Source organism: Betta splendens, chromosome 7, assembly GCF_900634795.4.
Source record: "Betta splendens chromosome 7, fBetSpl5.4, whole genome shotgun sequence".
Classification (NCBI taxonomy): domain Eukaryota; kingdom Metazoa; phylum Chordata; class Actinopteri; order Anabantiformes; family Osphronemidae; genus Betta; species Betta splendens.
The window spans coordinates 13579236-13594501 of record NC_040887.2 but is presented as its reverse complement, the minus strand read 5'-3'; the positions used below and the strand labels follow the sequence as shown (position 1 = coordinate 13594501).

General features: G+C 43.7%; 1 protein-coding gene across 2 annotated transcripts; it reads right to left on the bottom strand.

Moving 5' to 3' along the window:
• Window positions 1-372: 372 nt before the first annotated feature.
• On the bottom strand, window positions 373-14955 carry pard6b (par-6 partitioning defective 6 homolog beta (C. elegans)). 2 transcript variants are annotated; one of them, XM_029156769.2, is made up of 3 exons: window positions 14615-14955; window positions 13037-13259; window positions 373-4196 (listed from the first exon to the last, which is right to left on the bottom strand). In XM_029156769.2, the coding sequence occupies exons 1-3, from the start codon at window positions 14675-14677 to the stop codon at window positions 3280-3282; spliced, it is 1203 nt and encodes a 400-aa protein (XP_029012602.1). In that variant the 5' UTR covers window positions 14678-14955; the 3' UTR covers window positions 373-3279. The 2 variants fall into 2 exon arrangements, with proteins under 2 accessions (XP_029012602.1, XP_029012603.1); XM_029156770.3 differs by lacking the exon at window positions 14615-14955 and adding an exon at window positions 14360-14569.
• Window positions 14956-15266: the final 311 nt, after the last annotated feature.

Below are 15266 nucleotides of genomic sequence, written 5' to 3'. Positions count from 1 at the left end.
CCTACAAGCCAACAAGGAAATTATTAATTTCCTTTAAAATATAATGCTCCACTGTACATAAGATACAAAAACAATTTATTCTTTAAAGTTTACCCACAGAATTGTAGCCTCAAAAGTATTTATATTATATTTCTGCTGCAGCCCTGACTGTTTGGTTTCTTTCTCTGCCTGTGTGATGTATGGGTGTTGAGGTAGAGGCAGACTAACAGAATCTAATTTAACGTGTGACATCAACAGTGAGGATAGAAGAGACGAGTTGCTAATTAGCAATTAGACATTTAAATCCAAATGCTTTATTTTACTGGTGGTGCATCACTATAACACCTTTCACATTCATTCATTCAGTTCCACACACTGAGACACAAGACAGTGTAGACTGCTACATAGTTTATTTTAACCCAACTCCTCCAATCAGCAATACAGTCATCCATCTATTTATTTACCTTCAGATGAATCTTAAAACATCAATAAAATGTGATAAAAATGTGCATCGTACATAGCACTAATATGAAAATACTGACAATCTTCATTACAAATCTATAGCATAGAATTTATCTGGCAAGCAAAAAAAAAAAAAAAATTAATGGTCCATTACTTGCAAATAAAAAAAAGCTGGACTCAAAGTAAAGAAGCCTGGTTTGAGGTTGAACTAATACAAATGTTTCTCTCCTTCAAAGTAATAATATAATAATTCACAGTATGGAAAAATAACCATAGTGACAGATCTTGCAATGATTTCTAACAGTAAAAACCACTCCTAGTGAGAAATAAACATCTACTGTACAATGAAATCTATGACCAAAACAGCAATCATGAAAAAACTAAAGCCTATTGGTTATAAAAATAAAGTCATGTGTACAAAGACAGAAAATATGCTGACATTTGATTAGAGAATAAATAAAAAAATGGTGCTGTGGTACAATCCCAGTGTCCAGTGGTAAAGTTAGACAAAATAAAAAAGAAAATAAATTAACATTGATTTTAAAAAGGCATGTCATTCAGAGTATCATTCATCACCATGTTTAATGTTGGGAGGAAAATATAACCGAGTCCCATCATCACCGTCACACATTGAAAGGATGGTCAAAAAGACAATACATCAGTGGATGCGCATACATAACCTGTGTGTTGGCTCCCAGTTAAACATATTCATATTCTGTCTGATCGGACAACAATAGTTACAATAGTTGCTGCATCTTAATCCAAGTGCACATGGGCTCAGACCAAAGCAATGAACAACACAGTGATTTTGTGTGCTTCAATAACACGTTAGTGAGCAACAAAAAAAATCCATATTAAAAGGCAATGTCATCACTTTTATCAGGAGAGCAATAGCTGGGAATCAATAAATAATAGACCACCTGCTCTCACTTCAGAGGGCAATTAGAATTATGGATCTACAGGAAGTAAACCCAAGCTAGAATCTCTCTATATGAATTGTTTATAGGCTGTGATCATTATTTTCATAGTAATTGTAACAATAAACATGTAATGGATTTTTTTTACTTTAAAAAAGCTGTTTAAACCATGTTACTGGTTGATTCAGATATGTCACAGTAAGACAAAGCAATATATTGGTGGTTTTAATGTCTCTATTGGATGTTAGAAACCATCAGCTCCAGTCATCAACCAAAAAAAAAAAGAAAAAAAAAAGAAACTGAGCAATTTCTTTTTTTTCAGTAAAAAAAGTCCAATCAGAATCTTCAAATGAAGTTAAAGTTTTTAAAAAACATAATTCCTGCAGTTTGAGTAGAAAAAAAAACAACTTCTGAAGAGTTTATGCTAAACAAATACATCAGTCATGTTTCTGCTGAGAGCAAAACCTTTTCACAGCTCCAATGAAAATATCAAATACATCAGAGCCCAGACATACGATACATACCCACCGCACCTTTATCAAACACACCAAGTGAATCAGTTTGCACCTGCATGTGGGGCTGTTTCGGTGTGACTCAGTCCAAGTTATTTACTGTTTGCGTCAGTCATTTCATCTCTCAGTACAACAGTCCAGTTCAATATTTAGTTTCTGAATACAGTTTGAGTTTCGTAGTGCTCTGTTAATTGTAGTGTGATTAATTATAGAGAAACAACAGATGTAGAGAACACTTTTCATACACGAGGATCTAACACGCGTCCGAGTGAACTCAGGGCACCAGCCAGAAAACAAATGAATGTACTGTACAGCACTGAGATCAGATGTCAAACAAAAAAATAATAAACTGTTCACATTCAGAGTTTTTTTTGTCCACTTGTACAAATGTAGCAGGGAAAGCAGCGCTCATCGTTGAAAGCAAGGAAGTGCAATATGAGGGAAAGTGATGGAGAAGACGTACCACTCCCAGACAGAAGCTATTTTCTGGTGCGGTTCAGAAATTCCAGTTGGTCAGAGGAATAAATGGTCATGCAGTCACTTATGAGATGGACACTGTATAAACAGAAACAAAATCTGCAAATGATATAAAACACAGGCCGGGTGGAAATAAAAAGATTTTCAAAAAACAAGTTGCTCCCAAAAATGAGTTAAAATCATCATTGCCACTCATTGACACAGCAGGCTAAGAGAAAACACAGCTATAAACAGTGGTTAAGAGCATCTGAGCCAATACAATAGCCCAGACTTGTTTTTTTAGGTGGTTTCTACTTGGAAAACCACCATGTTATTGCAGATCCCAGCACTTGCTCTGGTATTGTGGTACTGTATGTGCGAAAAGTACCGCAATCAGTCACATGCTGTGGTCACCCAGGGGAAGGAAGGTGGTCGTACTGTGACGCAGAGGTGGCGGGGTCCAGAGTAACAAGGCAAAACCTGACCACAGATTGTCATCAAATGCTTGAGCTGAACTCCTGCCTCGGTAGTTCAGTAGGAGGCGTGGAACAGAAACGTTCACACGATTAGTAATGAGAAACAGGCGAAGAGGGGAAATCTGATCAGTGGACGCTGTGACTCAAGGTAATATTTATAGGGTAAAAATAAGTGCTTTTACTAGTTTAGTGTAGAGTTTGGGTCAGCTAATCACGCCTTGAGTAGGGTATCAGCACTATGGCACACATGCTGGCATGTAGAGGAGCAAAGGATAGGACGTGGTACTCTGCTTGACATTAGAACTATTCAAAATCAGTGTCATGATGAGATTCAATAATTACACATATTGTGCTTCTTAGGTTCAGTCACCGTTTGATAGAAAAGAATGTTACTGTGTATGATTTGCTGGTCCATCAATTCCTCAAGTGTGTCAAAGTGTTTGTTGCGCTCTTCCTTCCAGTGTGTTAACGTCTGGCCTACAGAGTTATCACAGTACCATCCTCCTCCAGGTTCCGTCTCTGCATTGCTCTGTCCGGCGACGGAGTAGTCGAAGCGGCGAGGGCGTTGTTGAGCGACCCACTGCTGCCGCTGGCCGGCAGCGTGCCGTTGGCGTTGACGGAGAGGGTGGAGGTGGTCCGGAGGTCGAGGTGCGGCTGGTAGAGAGGCACCGACGGCATGCTGTAGTTGGAGGGGGCCCGCCTGATGGGCTCGGCCTCGCCCCCCGCCTCGATCACCAGGTCCTCGTCGTCCTCGTCGCTCTCCAGATCGCCAGCAGGGAAGTTCTGGATGATGTGCGATGGCACGGGGGCCGCGGCACCAGAGGCGCTGTGCGACGTGTAGCCGTAGTAGCTGGCCCCGCTGTCCGACGAGCGTCCTGAGCTGCCAGACGCCGCGCCGCCTCTGCTGCGGACCACGTTGTTCCGCTGGTTGGCGGGTTTGACGGTGATGATGAGGTTGTGGCTGTTGGCGATCATCATGTCCGTCACTTGATCCAGGGACTTTCCAGCCACCTCTATACCGTTTACCTCCAGCACCTCGTCGTTGACCGCCAGCAGGCCCGTGCTCTCTGCCAGCCCCCCAGGCACCATGCGAGAGATGAAGATCCCAGGGACCTTCTCCAGCCCCTGTGGAGTGACACGTACGCTGGAGCCATCGCGGATATAGAAGCCCAGCGGTTTTTCCTGACCATGCTTGTACAGGCGGACACGTCGGTGCGTCTCAGGGAGGATGTCCACATCGATGATGGAGGAGACGGGCCGGAAGTCTTTAGGAAGGCTGATGATCACTGGAGGTTTTTTCCTGTTTGTGTCGGGCCGAAGAAGTACTGCAGAAAGCACCGTGTTTTTCTTCCTGGTGAGTGAGTCTGTTCCAAACGTTGTGTAATCAGCTTCCTCTGTAAAATAAAGAAAGGGAGGAAGCCAAAAAGCAGAAGAGGAAGAAAAAAAATGGAGACAAGAGGAGGAAGAGAGAAACAAAGCTGGTTAATTTTCTATTAACATCATGTTGGGCTCATTAAGCATCAAGCCATTATTCAGGCTGACATTCTGTTGCATCATGTTTCAGGAGAATGAATAATGCTCAGCAATAGAGCGTGTCTCTCTGCCTGAGGCGTCCCTCCAGGGCGTCTGTGCAGAACACACACAAAGCTGAGCCCCAGAACTCAGCCTCAGGTTGTACTGGTGTACTGGCACACGGTCACTCAAACCAACACACAGCTCTTCATCACCAATAAGCTGCCGAACAGATTGACATGGCTCATATCAACAAGGAGCTGATCCTGTAAGACAGACATTGTCTGGCTGTCTGTGCATGTATTTACCAAACGACGTGAGAGACGACAGGATGTTACGTGTCAGACCATTTTGAGGCCATGTACAGTGGACTCCATCACTTTTAACTCTCATACAAAGTAAACAAACATGACCCTTAGTGTCAAGCAAACTTTGGCACCTTAATCACGTTTGAGCCAGTAAAATATTATCATTAATATTATCAAATTATTATAAATTGTAGCTGCAATAATGAGCTTTCAAACCCTTTCTCAAATTTGTGGTCGACAAACAGACTTTAACCCAACACAACTTCTACTGATGACAGACCAAAACTGAACCATGGCTCTCTCTCAATGAACCTTCACATCACAAGAAGCTAAACATTAACAGTTCAACATTTCATTAAACATCCTCAGCCCAACAAAACCCACAAAACCAAAAGTGTATTTTATTGATCTGTTTGTGCTTGAACTTTGTCCTGTTTCAGTTTTGCCTGGATTTGAAACTCTGATCTGTTTTTAGATCAAAGTGCCCTATAAATAAAGCACCTGCAGTATTACACTGAACACTTCATCCCTTGTTGTTTGTCTCTGTTCCTGTGTGTGTGTGTGTGTGTGTGTGTGTGTGTGTGTGTGTGTGTGTGTGTGTGTGTGTGATCTGAGAAATGATCAACTCAGGTGGCTGATAATGGTTCCAGCTCTCAGGTTCTGACAGGTATGCACCCCACCACTCCCCTCACCGTCCCCACAACCTAAAACAATGAATGAATTGTCCCAAGAATATGAGGCAGTAAGTTCCCATGAGACCCAGGTTTAGTTTACTTTATATGCATTTACGGGCTAATTGCTTATGCTAAAACATAACGTGCTGTGCTATTTCCGGTCATATGCTCTTTCTACATCCTATAGTATGTCATGCAAATAAAAACAGACATACAAGAGAAAAAGAAGCAAAAAGAGCATGTGTGGTGGTCCCCCAGGGCCACTCACAGCACAGAAAGCTCCTATAGATGGTCAGATGGTGTAAGCACGCAGCTCTCTGATCATGGCATGTGTAACTCTGCACACAAGGAAGCAACATATGCAGCAGTCTTTCATTAAACACACACACACCACAGCCAGAGTCGATGCCAGAGTCCTATTGAGCAGCAGCACAGAGAAACGCAGAACCTTAAAAAAGCCATCGGTGCATTGCAGCTAATTAAAGCCCAGATCAGGGCTCCCAGAGATCATTTCCCACACAGGTCAAGCAACAATACACACAGAAATTACAATCGACGTTCATTTGTTCAAACAACCTCCTTTTTGTTTCATGGTTGTTTCTATTTAAACAAAGGCTCTAATAGTTAGTTACTTAATTAGACAAACTAATCTGAATGTGGCAACATCAGCCACTGGGAAAAAACGGCAAAGGGTCTGATGAATCTACCCCTTAATACAGATGTTAGTCTGTGTTTGCGCTCTTGTGTGCTTATAATCACGTACACACACGCGCACGCACGCACGCACGCACGCACACTAAAATCTACCCCTTAATACAGATGTTAGTCTGTGTTTGCGCTCTTGTGTGCTTATAATCACGTACACACACACACACACACACACACACACACACACACACACACACACACACACACACACACACACACACACACACACACACACACACACACACACACACACACACACACACACACACACACACACACACACACACACACACACACACACACACACACACCTGTGCCCAGTCAGCACATAAAACTCCACTGAGGTATGCTGCAATCACAGAGTGTACAGGTATGTAGCTGCCTTGGTTAATGATTGATAAAAACAGTCAAAGGTCTAACAGGAGAAAAGGAATGTAAAGACAATATTTTAATAGTATTCATGACAAGGCTGGTGTAGATGTTGGACGGATTGATTTGCAGTAAAATAAATGCAGGATTCAAGTCAAGCAACTAGAGCATACTTGTAACGTTATAATAAAATGTCACTGACCAATGGTCACTATCTGTGAATCTTACGTCTGCTGGAGTTTCCCCTTTCCTCAGGCAGAAAATGTGACAGGAGATGCAGTCTCATGAAGCATATCAGCGTTCATGTTTAAAGCGTGAGTCAAACTCTTAATAATCTCCACTTGTACACTTGCCATGGCGCTGGATGCGTTTGGTATGTCAGCTATGCAGCGTTCGCGCTAATTTCCCACACTTTGGATGGAGTCAGTGAGAAGTGACGGAAGCCGAGCAACAGAGGACAAAATGACAAACCGGCAACACATTATCGTGAGGACAGCCTCAGCGATGCTTACTCGCGCTTCTTCGTAGTTTGGAGCTAGCATGCGGGCGGGACAAGCAGGCATTCGAAGCACACTACAGTGGTTTTCCAGTTACATATTTGCTCCTGACACATCTCTACACACCATTACAATGACTGTGAATGATGATCCCTTGGTTCTCCTTTAAACATAATAACCTGTGACGACAATGATGACACCAGACACGATTACTTCCTGCTCCTTTTTGTCAGATACTGAGAAAAGGTAAGCAGATACTGTATAACAGTTGTAAACATGATAGAAGTACTGTAAATGTCTAATAATTCGCCACTACTCTAACCACTCTTCAGAGAAGTATTATTAACAATAGTACATAGAAATATTAGCAGAATTAATGAACCCATGTAACCAGGAGAAAGAATGCAAACAGCCTGCTGATGTAAAAAGGAAGAACGTGAAGACTTGAAGGCTGTGGTGTTCTGGAAAGAGTCAGGTTTGCTGATGACATGCCTGGATGTTCTCCACGCAGCTGGTACCATGGTGTTCCTGACACAGAACGATACAAGAGGGGGAGGAAGGTTTGGGAAAGTGTAAGCTCGCGTGTGTGTGAAAAAACTGGAATGAACAAAATGTGGAGCAATCAGCAGAAGGCAAAGAAGTGTGAAACAGACAAGAGTAGGGCAGAACATTTGAAATAGAGGAGGTAGTGATAAAAACTAACAATTCAAAAGGAGTCTATTCCCGTAGTGTTACTATTCCTGGTGTGGTGAGCATAGCTCCCTGGTACAGCCCAGATAAAATGCTACTGATAAAAGGAAGAAATGGAAGGAGGGAGGTCAAAGGGAGAATGTTGAAAGGGAAGGACAGAGTAGGGACAATAAGGAAAGTGTGTGCTAACGTGAGCCAAGCTGTCTGGAGACACTACAGAGACCTACAGTGCAGAGGATGGAGGCAACTTGACGATGAGACAGAGCATGAATGTGTAACTGAGCTGACAAATTGAGGAATTACTTATTGAATGCATAATTCAAAACACTGTGGTGATGAACATTAGCCTGGTTCTAGGCCTCCTAATATAATCTCCCTCGTCATTTTCTGGTCAGTCCTGCTTTATTACTCTGCCAACAGGAGCCATTAATCAAAAACACAAACTAGAATCTATGCTGTAATGGACACCAGCTTCACTGTAATGCACGGTTAACACAGAGCCTAACGAAGATGGAGCAGATTTTATCTCCCAGTCTGTGCATGTCCACATCTCGTCAATTTTCTAGAAAGCAATTCCATTAATTTCATGGATGCTGACGCAGGCGCCTCCTTCCTTCCGTCCTGCCACACTTCTGTTCCTCCTCACTCTCCATTTTTACTCATCCGCCCTTCAGACAAGCTTTTCTCCATTTCTCTCTCCATTTTGGTCTTGCAGATTCTCCTTACTCACTTTTCCTTGACCATCCTCGTAGCGTAGTTAACGGTGTGTGCTCTAGATGTTGGGATGTTAAAAATGGAAAGACTCAGTATGGAGCAGGTAGACTAGACTGGTATTGAGGGACTAATGTGCTTCAACTCAGGTCCATGTCCTGTTTCCTGGTACACTGAGCTTGGACCGGAGTCTGGAAGGGAGACGGAGGTCATGGTACTAGGATGCATAAAAGGAGCACGGGTAGGAGTTGTGGTACTTAAATCTGCTTCTGATAAATGCAGATTTCTGTGCAGCCCTGCTACTTGTTACATTCAAGATGAGCATAAAGAAGATGTTGGGGAGGATGGAGAAGAAGAAGAGGAGGAGGATATGCTACTTGAGATGGGAGAATCCAATTCTAGCCTTACAAGCCTGTTGCTCATGCGTCTGAATAGGGGCTTTAACAGAAGGGGAAGGGAACGAGGACACTTGACTTCTGGTTTTGCCCTGCCTTCATCATCTGCCCCTGGAAGACAACATAGCCCAACTGCAGTTAAATCTCAGAGGGAGATAACTGTGGAGATGACTGATAAAGCTCAAATCCAATGCTGACAAAGCAACAATCAGATAAGACTGGTATTAGACACCACTTCCTAGACTAAAGTACAGCTTACTCACTACAATAACTTTCCATGCACAGATTCCAATGACTTCATATTTATTTTATCTTCTATCCATTCAGTCTGACAGACTGACAACCTACCACATTTCCTCCCCCTATTCTTCATCCATTTAAACCACCCCGTTAGTCATTTTGCAGCCTGCAGAGAGCCTCCAACTAAAGCAGGCAGCATGGTCCTAGTTTGTCTGTCCACGCGCTCTCTTCTGTTTTAAATGTTCTCCAGTACGTCGCTTTCTGTCATCCTTGAACCTTCCCTTTCCCAAGTGCTCATGCCCCCTTTCTCTTCCCATCCATACACCCTTCGTTGAGCGAGTCTGGTTCTGCAGCCGTAGCCCAGGGTCCAGCCTGGCGTGCTGTCCAGTCTAATCTACCCAGCAGACGTGATCAGAGGCTGGACACATTCCACCCAAAATACCCCCTCTGTGATTCCTCCATCTCTCTCCCTCTCTTTATTTCTCTTTCACTCCCACCCCAACTTGGGCCTCACTCTGCATTCCTCCTTCACTAATACTATTCGTACTATCCTCCTCTCGCTCTCTGTTGATGCATTCCTATCACACTTGCTCTACTCCCTCTCTTTCCCTCACATCTCTAATTACATACTTTGGCCACACAATGCTTTATACATTACTCCCCCTATAATACCGTTTATTCGCTCTCCCTCTCATCCTTCCATTACACTTATTAGGCTAAGACATACAGTAATCCTTACTCCATCCTACCCTCACTCGTCATGTATACAGTAGCATTCTTGGGAATAATGTTTGTCTGTGATTTTTTTCTAAATACAAAAAGATTACCTGATTCCTTTCATTTTCATTGATCATGTCCCTAATTATTTCTCTTGATCTTCTGAGAGGATGTGACTTTTCTTGCATTAATCTGACTTGTAATGCTTTGTCTTTCTTCTAAAGTTTTTTTTTTTTACCTTCATCTGTCGCTCTTTTACCATCACATCTTCATATCATCTGTCTCACTTCACAAGGACTGCATCTCGTCATTTAATCATTTCACAGACTTTGTATTCTCCTGTTCGACCATTTGGATTGTTAGGGTGGTTCTGGACATGCTACACTTAAATGCTGTACATTTACTTTCTGTGGTGGCATGATTCATGCACTGGTTACTAATTACTAAGGTAGTCCCTGCCGAGATAAGCAAACACAAACATTCCTGTGCCTCTCTATTCCTTTCACCTCTGCTCAAGTAGTTAAGAGTTCCAAGGCATTCAAAACTGTGAGCAATCAGCAACGTCACTACAAAACAAACCCACGCCCTGAGAGAGTTTGCTTCAAAGGCCACTAGCGCCTGGAAATAATATGCCTGATGTGTAAGTACTGTCACAAAGCATGTCCTGAATGACTTATGCAGGCAAGCACAATGTCACTTGAACCCATGGAACTCTCTTCTGACAACCATATGTACAGCCAGTAAAACTATAAATATGGGTGAGTCATACATAGCGTGAGCCTGCGTCATAGCTTTCCACTACGTCATTTTTTTTACAAGAATTTGTACCTGAAACATTTTTCAGAAATAGGAATATTACAATTTTTTAAGGGCCAGTGAAAGTGCTATCAAAAACCCTTTGAGTGGTTCACTCCTGTTTGCTTAGAATCTGTAAAGTTTATTGCAATACCAACAAAACTATTACATTATTATACTAGCACTTCCTTCCCAGAACAAAGCAATGTAAGGCACAAAGTGTTGTGAAAACAGCTGACTGACTGGTGACAAACTAAAGGTCAATAAGAGACTGTCATGTCTCCAAGCAGCTGGCAACAGTTGCTCTTTGTCCGTTTCAAAAACAGCTGTCACTGACAAAAGCTTACACTGACAAATAAGCAGCAGCACCAGGGAACGCAACATCTAGAGCTAATTACAATGTTCTCCACTTACACCAAGCTTAAGCAAAAACAGCTTCTTCCCAGCTCTCGATGTCAGTGAGTGCTCTTTTTGTAATAGACAGAAACTGCGTAGACCCTGCATAAGAAAACCTAAAAATATAAGAACAAAGTTCAAGAAGGCAGTTTAGACAGATATATAGGTTGTTTATGTTTTTCATGAGGATGCGAGCAGTGCTCCCACCATGCTTTGCAGCTCTCATCAGTCTTAAAGGGACGTCAACCCTGTTAATCCACCTATGAACAAGCCTCTGCAGTGCTGCCTTGACAACCAGTAAACAGCGGACACCTCACTGCCAGCTTGATTGTCATTGACACATTGTTCACAGACTAAGGGCGGGGTTCAGGGGATACCCAGTGCTGCTGAATTGCTTTAGTCTACTTTGAAGTCATTTTTTAAATTGACTGTAGTCCGGTAGGCCACTGCAACAAAGACTTGCCCCATTTTTCAGCAGTGAACAATACAACACTAATGGCTGGTCAGTGTTACAGCACTGATGCAGAAACCACAACAATGTAAGCATTATTCAGGGACAAGACCCCAACAATATAAACACCAGACACCCACAGCCCAACATCCACCCCTCTGTTCATCTATCAAACAAACTGTATGTCAGTGAATGAACAAACCACGCGAGAGCACTGAGCCCAGGTTCTATGCAACCTTGACTTAGTCTTCCAGACTAATAAAACGCAGTGCCAAAAATAACCTCAAATGAAACGTGCGGCCTGGGAGCTGACGTTATGTTCAAAAGACATTCATACCATGTGAAATGAATTCATCAGCCAGAAACATGTTTACAAACACTGAGACTGGAGACTGGGTGTACTTTATTAGCCTCAAACATATTTCCAAGGTATCTGTGATATTACACTGCTTCCTAGCCTGAATCCCTGTTCTTACAATAATGAGCACATAATGTAACTTTTGGACTTTGGGCCAATTCTCGACCATAATACAATTTTATTCAAAGACCCAACCCCTAAAAAAAGATCAGCACATAAATAGCAATACTACCACAAAACCGTGTGTAATGTGACATGTTTTTTTCCATTCCTAATGGCATTGTGAACCAAGTTCCCACTGAGACTGAAACTGGTTTGGTGAAATATCTCACATGCACAGGTGAGGCCAAGTATGACCGAACCACTATGACCTCTCAAGTTGCTGATAACACTCAAGTTTGAAGCTGATATGACTGAGGAATAAAGAAGTGTGCAGATAACAAAACCAAGCCTCACTAAACATTACTATGAAGGATTAAGAGAGGCCATTACCTCATTGTAGAGCTATCACTTCAGATTATAAATGCTGTTTTAGAGATATTTAATAATTGATCTTCAGGTTGCCAGTTTTTCTGCATCTCCACAATGCAATGCCTTTTTATGCTGGGATCAACTGGTGTTGGCAGTAAGGACAGGGAGGGGCCTGAGAAACTGGGAGGGAACCCTGGGTTGATGGGGGGTTACGGGTGCATTAGTGTTTCTCTCCTGGCTTTGCTCCATCTTTTCTACAAGATAGTGCCGGTGGCAGTGCATGACAGATGTATGATGCGTGCCCGACACCCCTTTTGTGCGCATATGTGTGAGCAGCAGCAAGCCCAGCATGGGGTTAGTGTCTGGAGCATGTAATTGAAACATGGTCCCATGCAGCGCTACGCTGTGACCCCACTAATCTCCTTCTGACAAAGTGGCTTAGCTTATATGGGGTCATATGGCCCAGCAAAACAGCTTAAACAAAACAGAACACGTGGCCTGACACATCCAGACCAGAAGACCCTGGGGTACCCATCAACAGGTCTCACATACACAAACATAGGAGTTAAGATGCACTTTAAAAACCAACAAAGTTGACAGAAAAAAACACTATACATACACAAACATGATGACCAAACTACAGTTAAATGTTACAGGAAAGCTCTTTATGTCTTCCCTTAAGCCCTGAAAACAACTATGGTCTATGATACCATGCTTTACAAAGTAATCGCAAAAGTTTCTGCACTTTAAAATTTCTCTAAACTTTCTGTTAGCAGACAGAAAACAAACCTGCACTGCAACGGTTGTGTTATAATAGCAGAAGTCTCATTACACAAACAAAGGGATATAGTCATGTTTGGAATGACAGCGTAATATAAACAGCATTCAGCCTAATTTCAATTAAGGTGCTGCCAGTCATACATAGTCTTCCTCTGTTCTTACCTTTCCTCTGCAGGAACAGCCTGAGTAGAGGGCTGGCAGTGGAGATGGCCTTGTGGTAGTTGTCATCATTGTTGATGGGCAGCAGGTCACCGTGCACATCAGCATAGCACACCAGCATCTCCACGTTGGGGATACGATGTACATGCTGCAGGAGGCCATAAAACTCATCAAAGCGGCCCGGCTTCGACCGATCCAGCGAGAACCGACGAAACTCTGCACCAAACTAGGGACAGACAGACATAAACATGTGAGAACAATGCATGCAACATTCTGTATTGCATGTACCCACAGTGCTACATGTGTTCGAGATCATGTCATCATTGATGTATGCATCTCTAGCTTTCTGTGTTTGTTGACCCATTAAGTTCAGCACTTGAGAACCATCCAATCCAGATGCCTGTCCAGTGTTTTATAGTATACGTGCATCCACACAAAACCGCACAAAACCGCATAGCCGTCTTACGAGTCACACGGTAATTTGTGCGGTCTGACTGGATTAATCATTGCAGATGCCTTATCTCTAGCACAGTTGCCTCATTGATGGGACTGTGGGACAAGTGTTGTGGTTACCGTTGCCCAACGCTGACAAAAAGATGATCTACAATTACTAAGAACCAGGACACCGGTCATCTTGTGCATTGGTGCAGAGCAGCATTGCAGTAATTATAGGTTGCTCCCAGGCCTGCACAAAATAAAATGAAAGGTTTGTGGATACTTCACAGATCAGACCTGTTTCCCCATTTCTAACTAAAAAGGTCCATGAGTATGTTTGGTAATGAAGTCCCCCTGCGTGCCCTGTATTAAAAGAACTTGTGGTGTCAAATAGGTAGTGCTGGTCCAAATGCACTAACTAAACTAAGGTTTGTATTAAAACGCTCCTCCGGGCCGTCACCTGCTGCCACAGCCATACTTTAATTACCTACAATAGGAAGCTAATCGACCTTTAAAAGTGCCACAAATAGGTCAGAGCTCCGTCAACATATTTAACTAGGCTCAAAACGCAGTGCTGAGCAGCAACAAGCTGCCTGAGGGCTCATTCCTCCGCATGTGCGTAATCGTGCGACGGGCGGGCGACGGGCAGCCTGAGGCGGAAGGAGCCGTGACGCAGGCCGTTTGACACCTGTCCGAACAGCAATATCTGAATACACACACAAACGCGTGACAAGCGGCTGTCGGCGTATCACAGTGGGTTTAGTCCAACACGGGCGACGTGAAAAGCGTCGAAACTGGCCGTCAAAGTTTGTGGAGACGGCAGTGGAGCGGCCGGTCGGGGCGGAGAGGGAGGTGACAGGTGAAACGGATCACGGCCACTTCCAAACTTACCAGCTAATACAAACTCACCAGACCAGCGTGGAAACGAAGCGCCACGCGGGAGCCGCTGACGTCTTCGTTGTGGCTAGCTAGCACCCGCTTGGTGGATTATTGAACCCTGTGTTGCGGCTTAGAGCGGGCGCCCGCGTCGTTCGCGCGACATCGTTAAGTTGCCGTTGCTAACGAGCCACTTAGCTAGCAGGCTAAATTAGCCCTCACAAACTGTGGACAAACACGCCAAAGTGGCGGAGAAGTGTCGGTAACCACCTTGCTCTTCACCTCCACGGCGCTGAGGGATCGGCTGCTCGGCACTCGGTGGTTTTTGTTCATGTTTCGCCAGCAGCGGCACCGCCGCCGAAGCCCTCGCTCGCTCGCCGCGTTCCTGCCGCTGCCGCCGCCGCTGCTGTATCACCTTGGGCGTTACGTGTCCGGCGGTTATTCCTCCTCTGACGCGACCCGTCCCTCGAATTATATATCGCCAAAGGTTCGTGGAACGTATCCGACGTTATGACAGCGACTGCCACCCGGCCGACATCAGCCTGTAAACTTATCTCCTGTCATAGTTCTCGCCGCACCGAGTCTGTCCGAGTGCGGGGAGCCGCTTTCAAAATAAGACTCCACCTCCAGGTGTCTGGCACGCGTTCCTTTCAGAATAAAGGTCCCACCAGACGCCTGACGAGGTGAATGAACATACGTGTTTTCTGTTGTTTTATGTTTATTCCACCACAGTTCAGGAAAAATTATACACTTACTACTCCAGTGTGTTAATATGACAGCTCACCAGTCCATAATAAATCACGTGTTTATATGTATTACGTGTATTATGACGATTGTAATTATGATTATTGTTAATGTTTACATTCATTTCGCGGCTGTAAATGACCCAAAAGTCAGACAAACTGTGCCATATAATATTGTG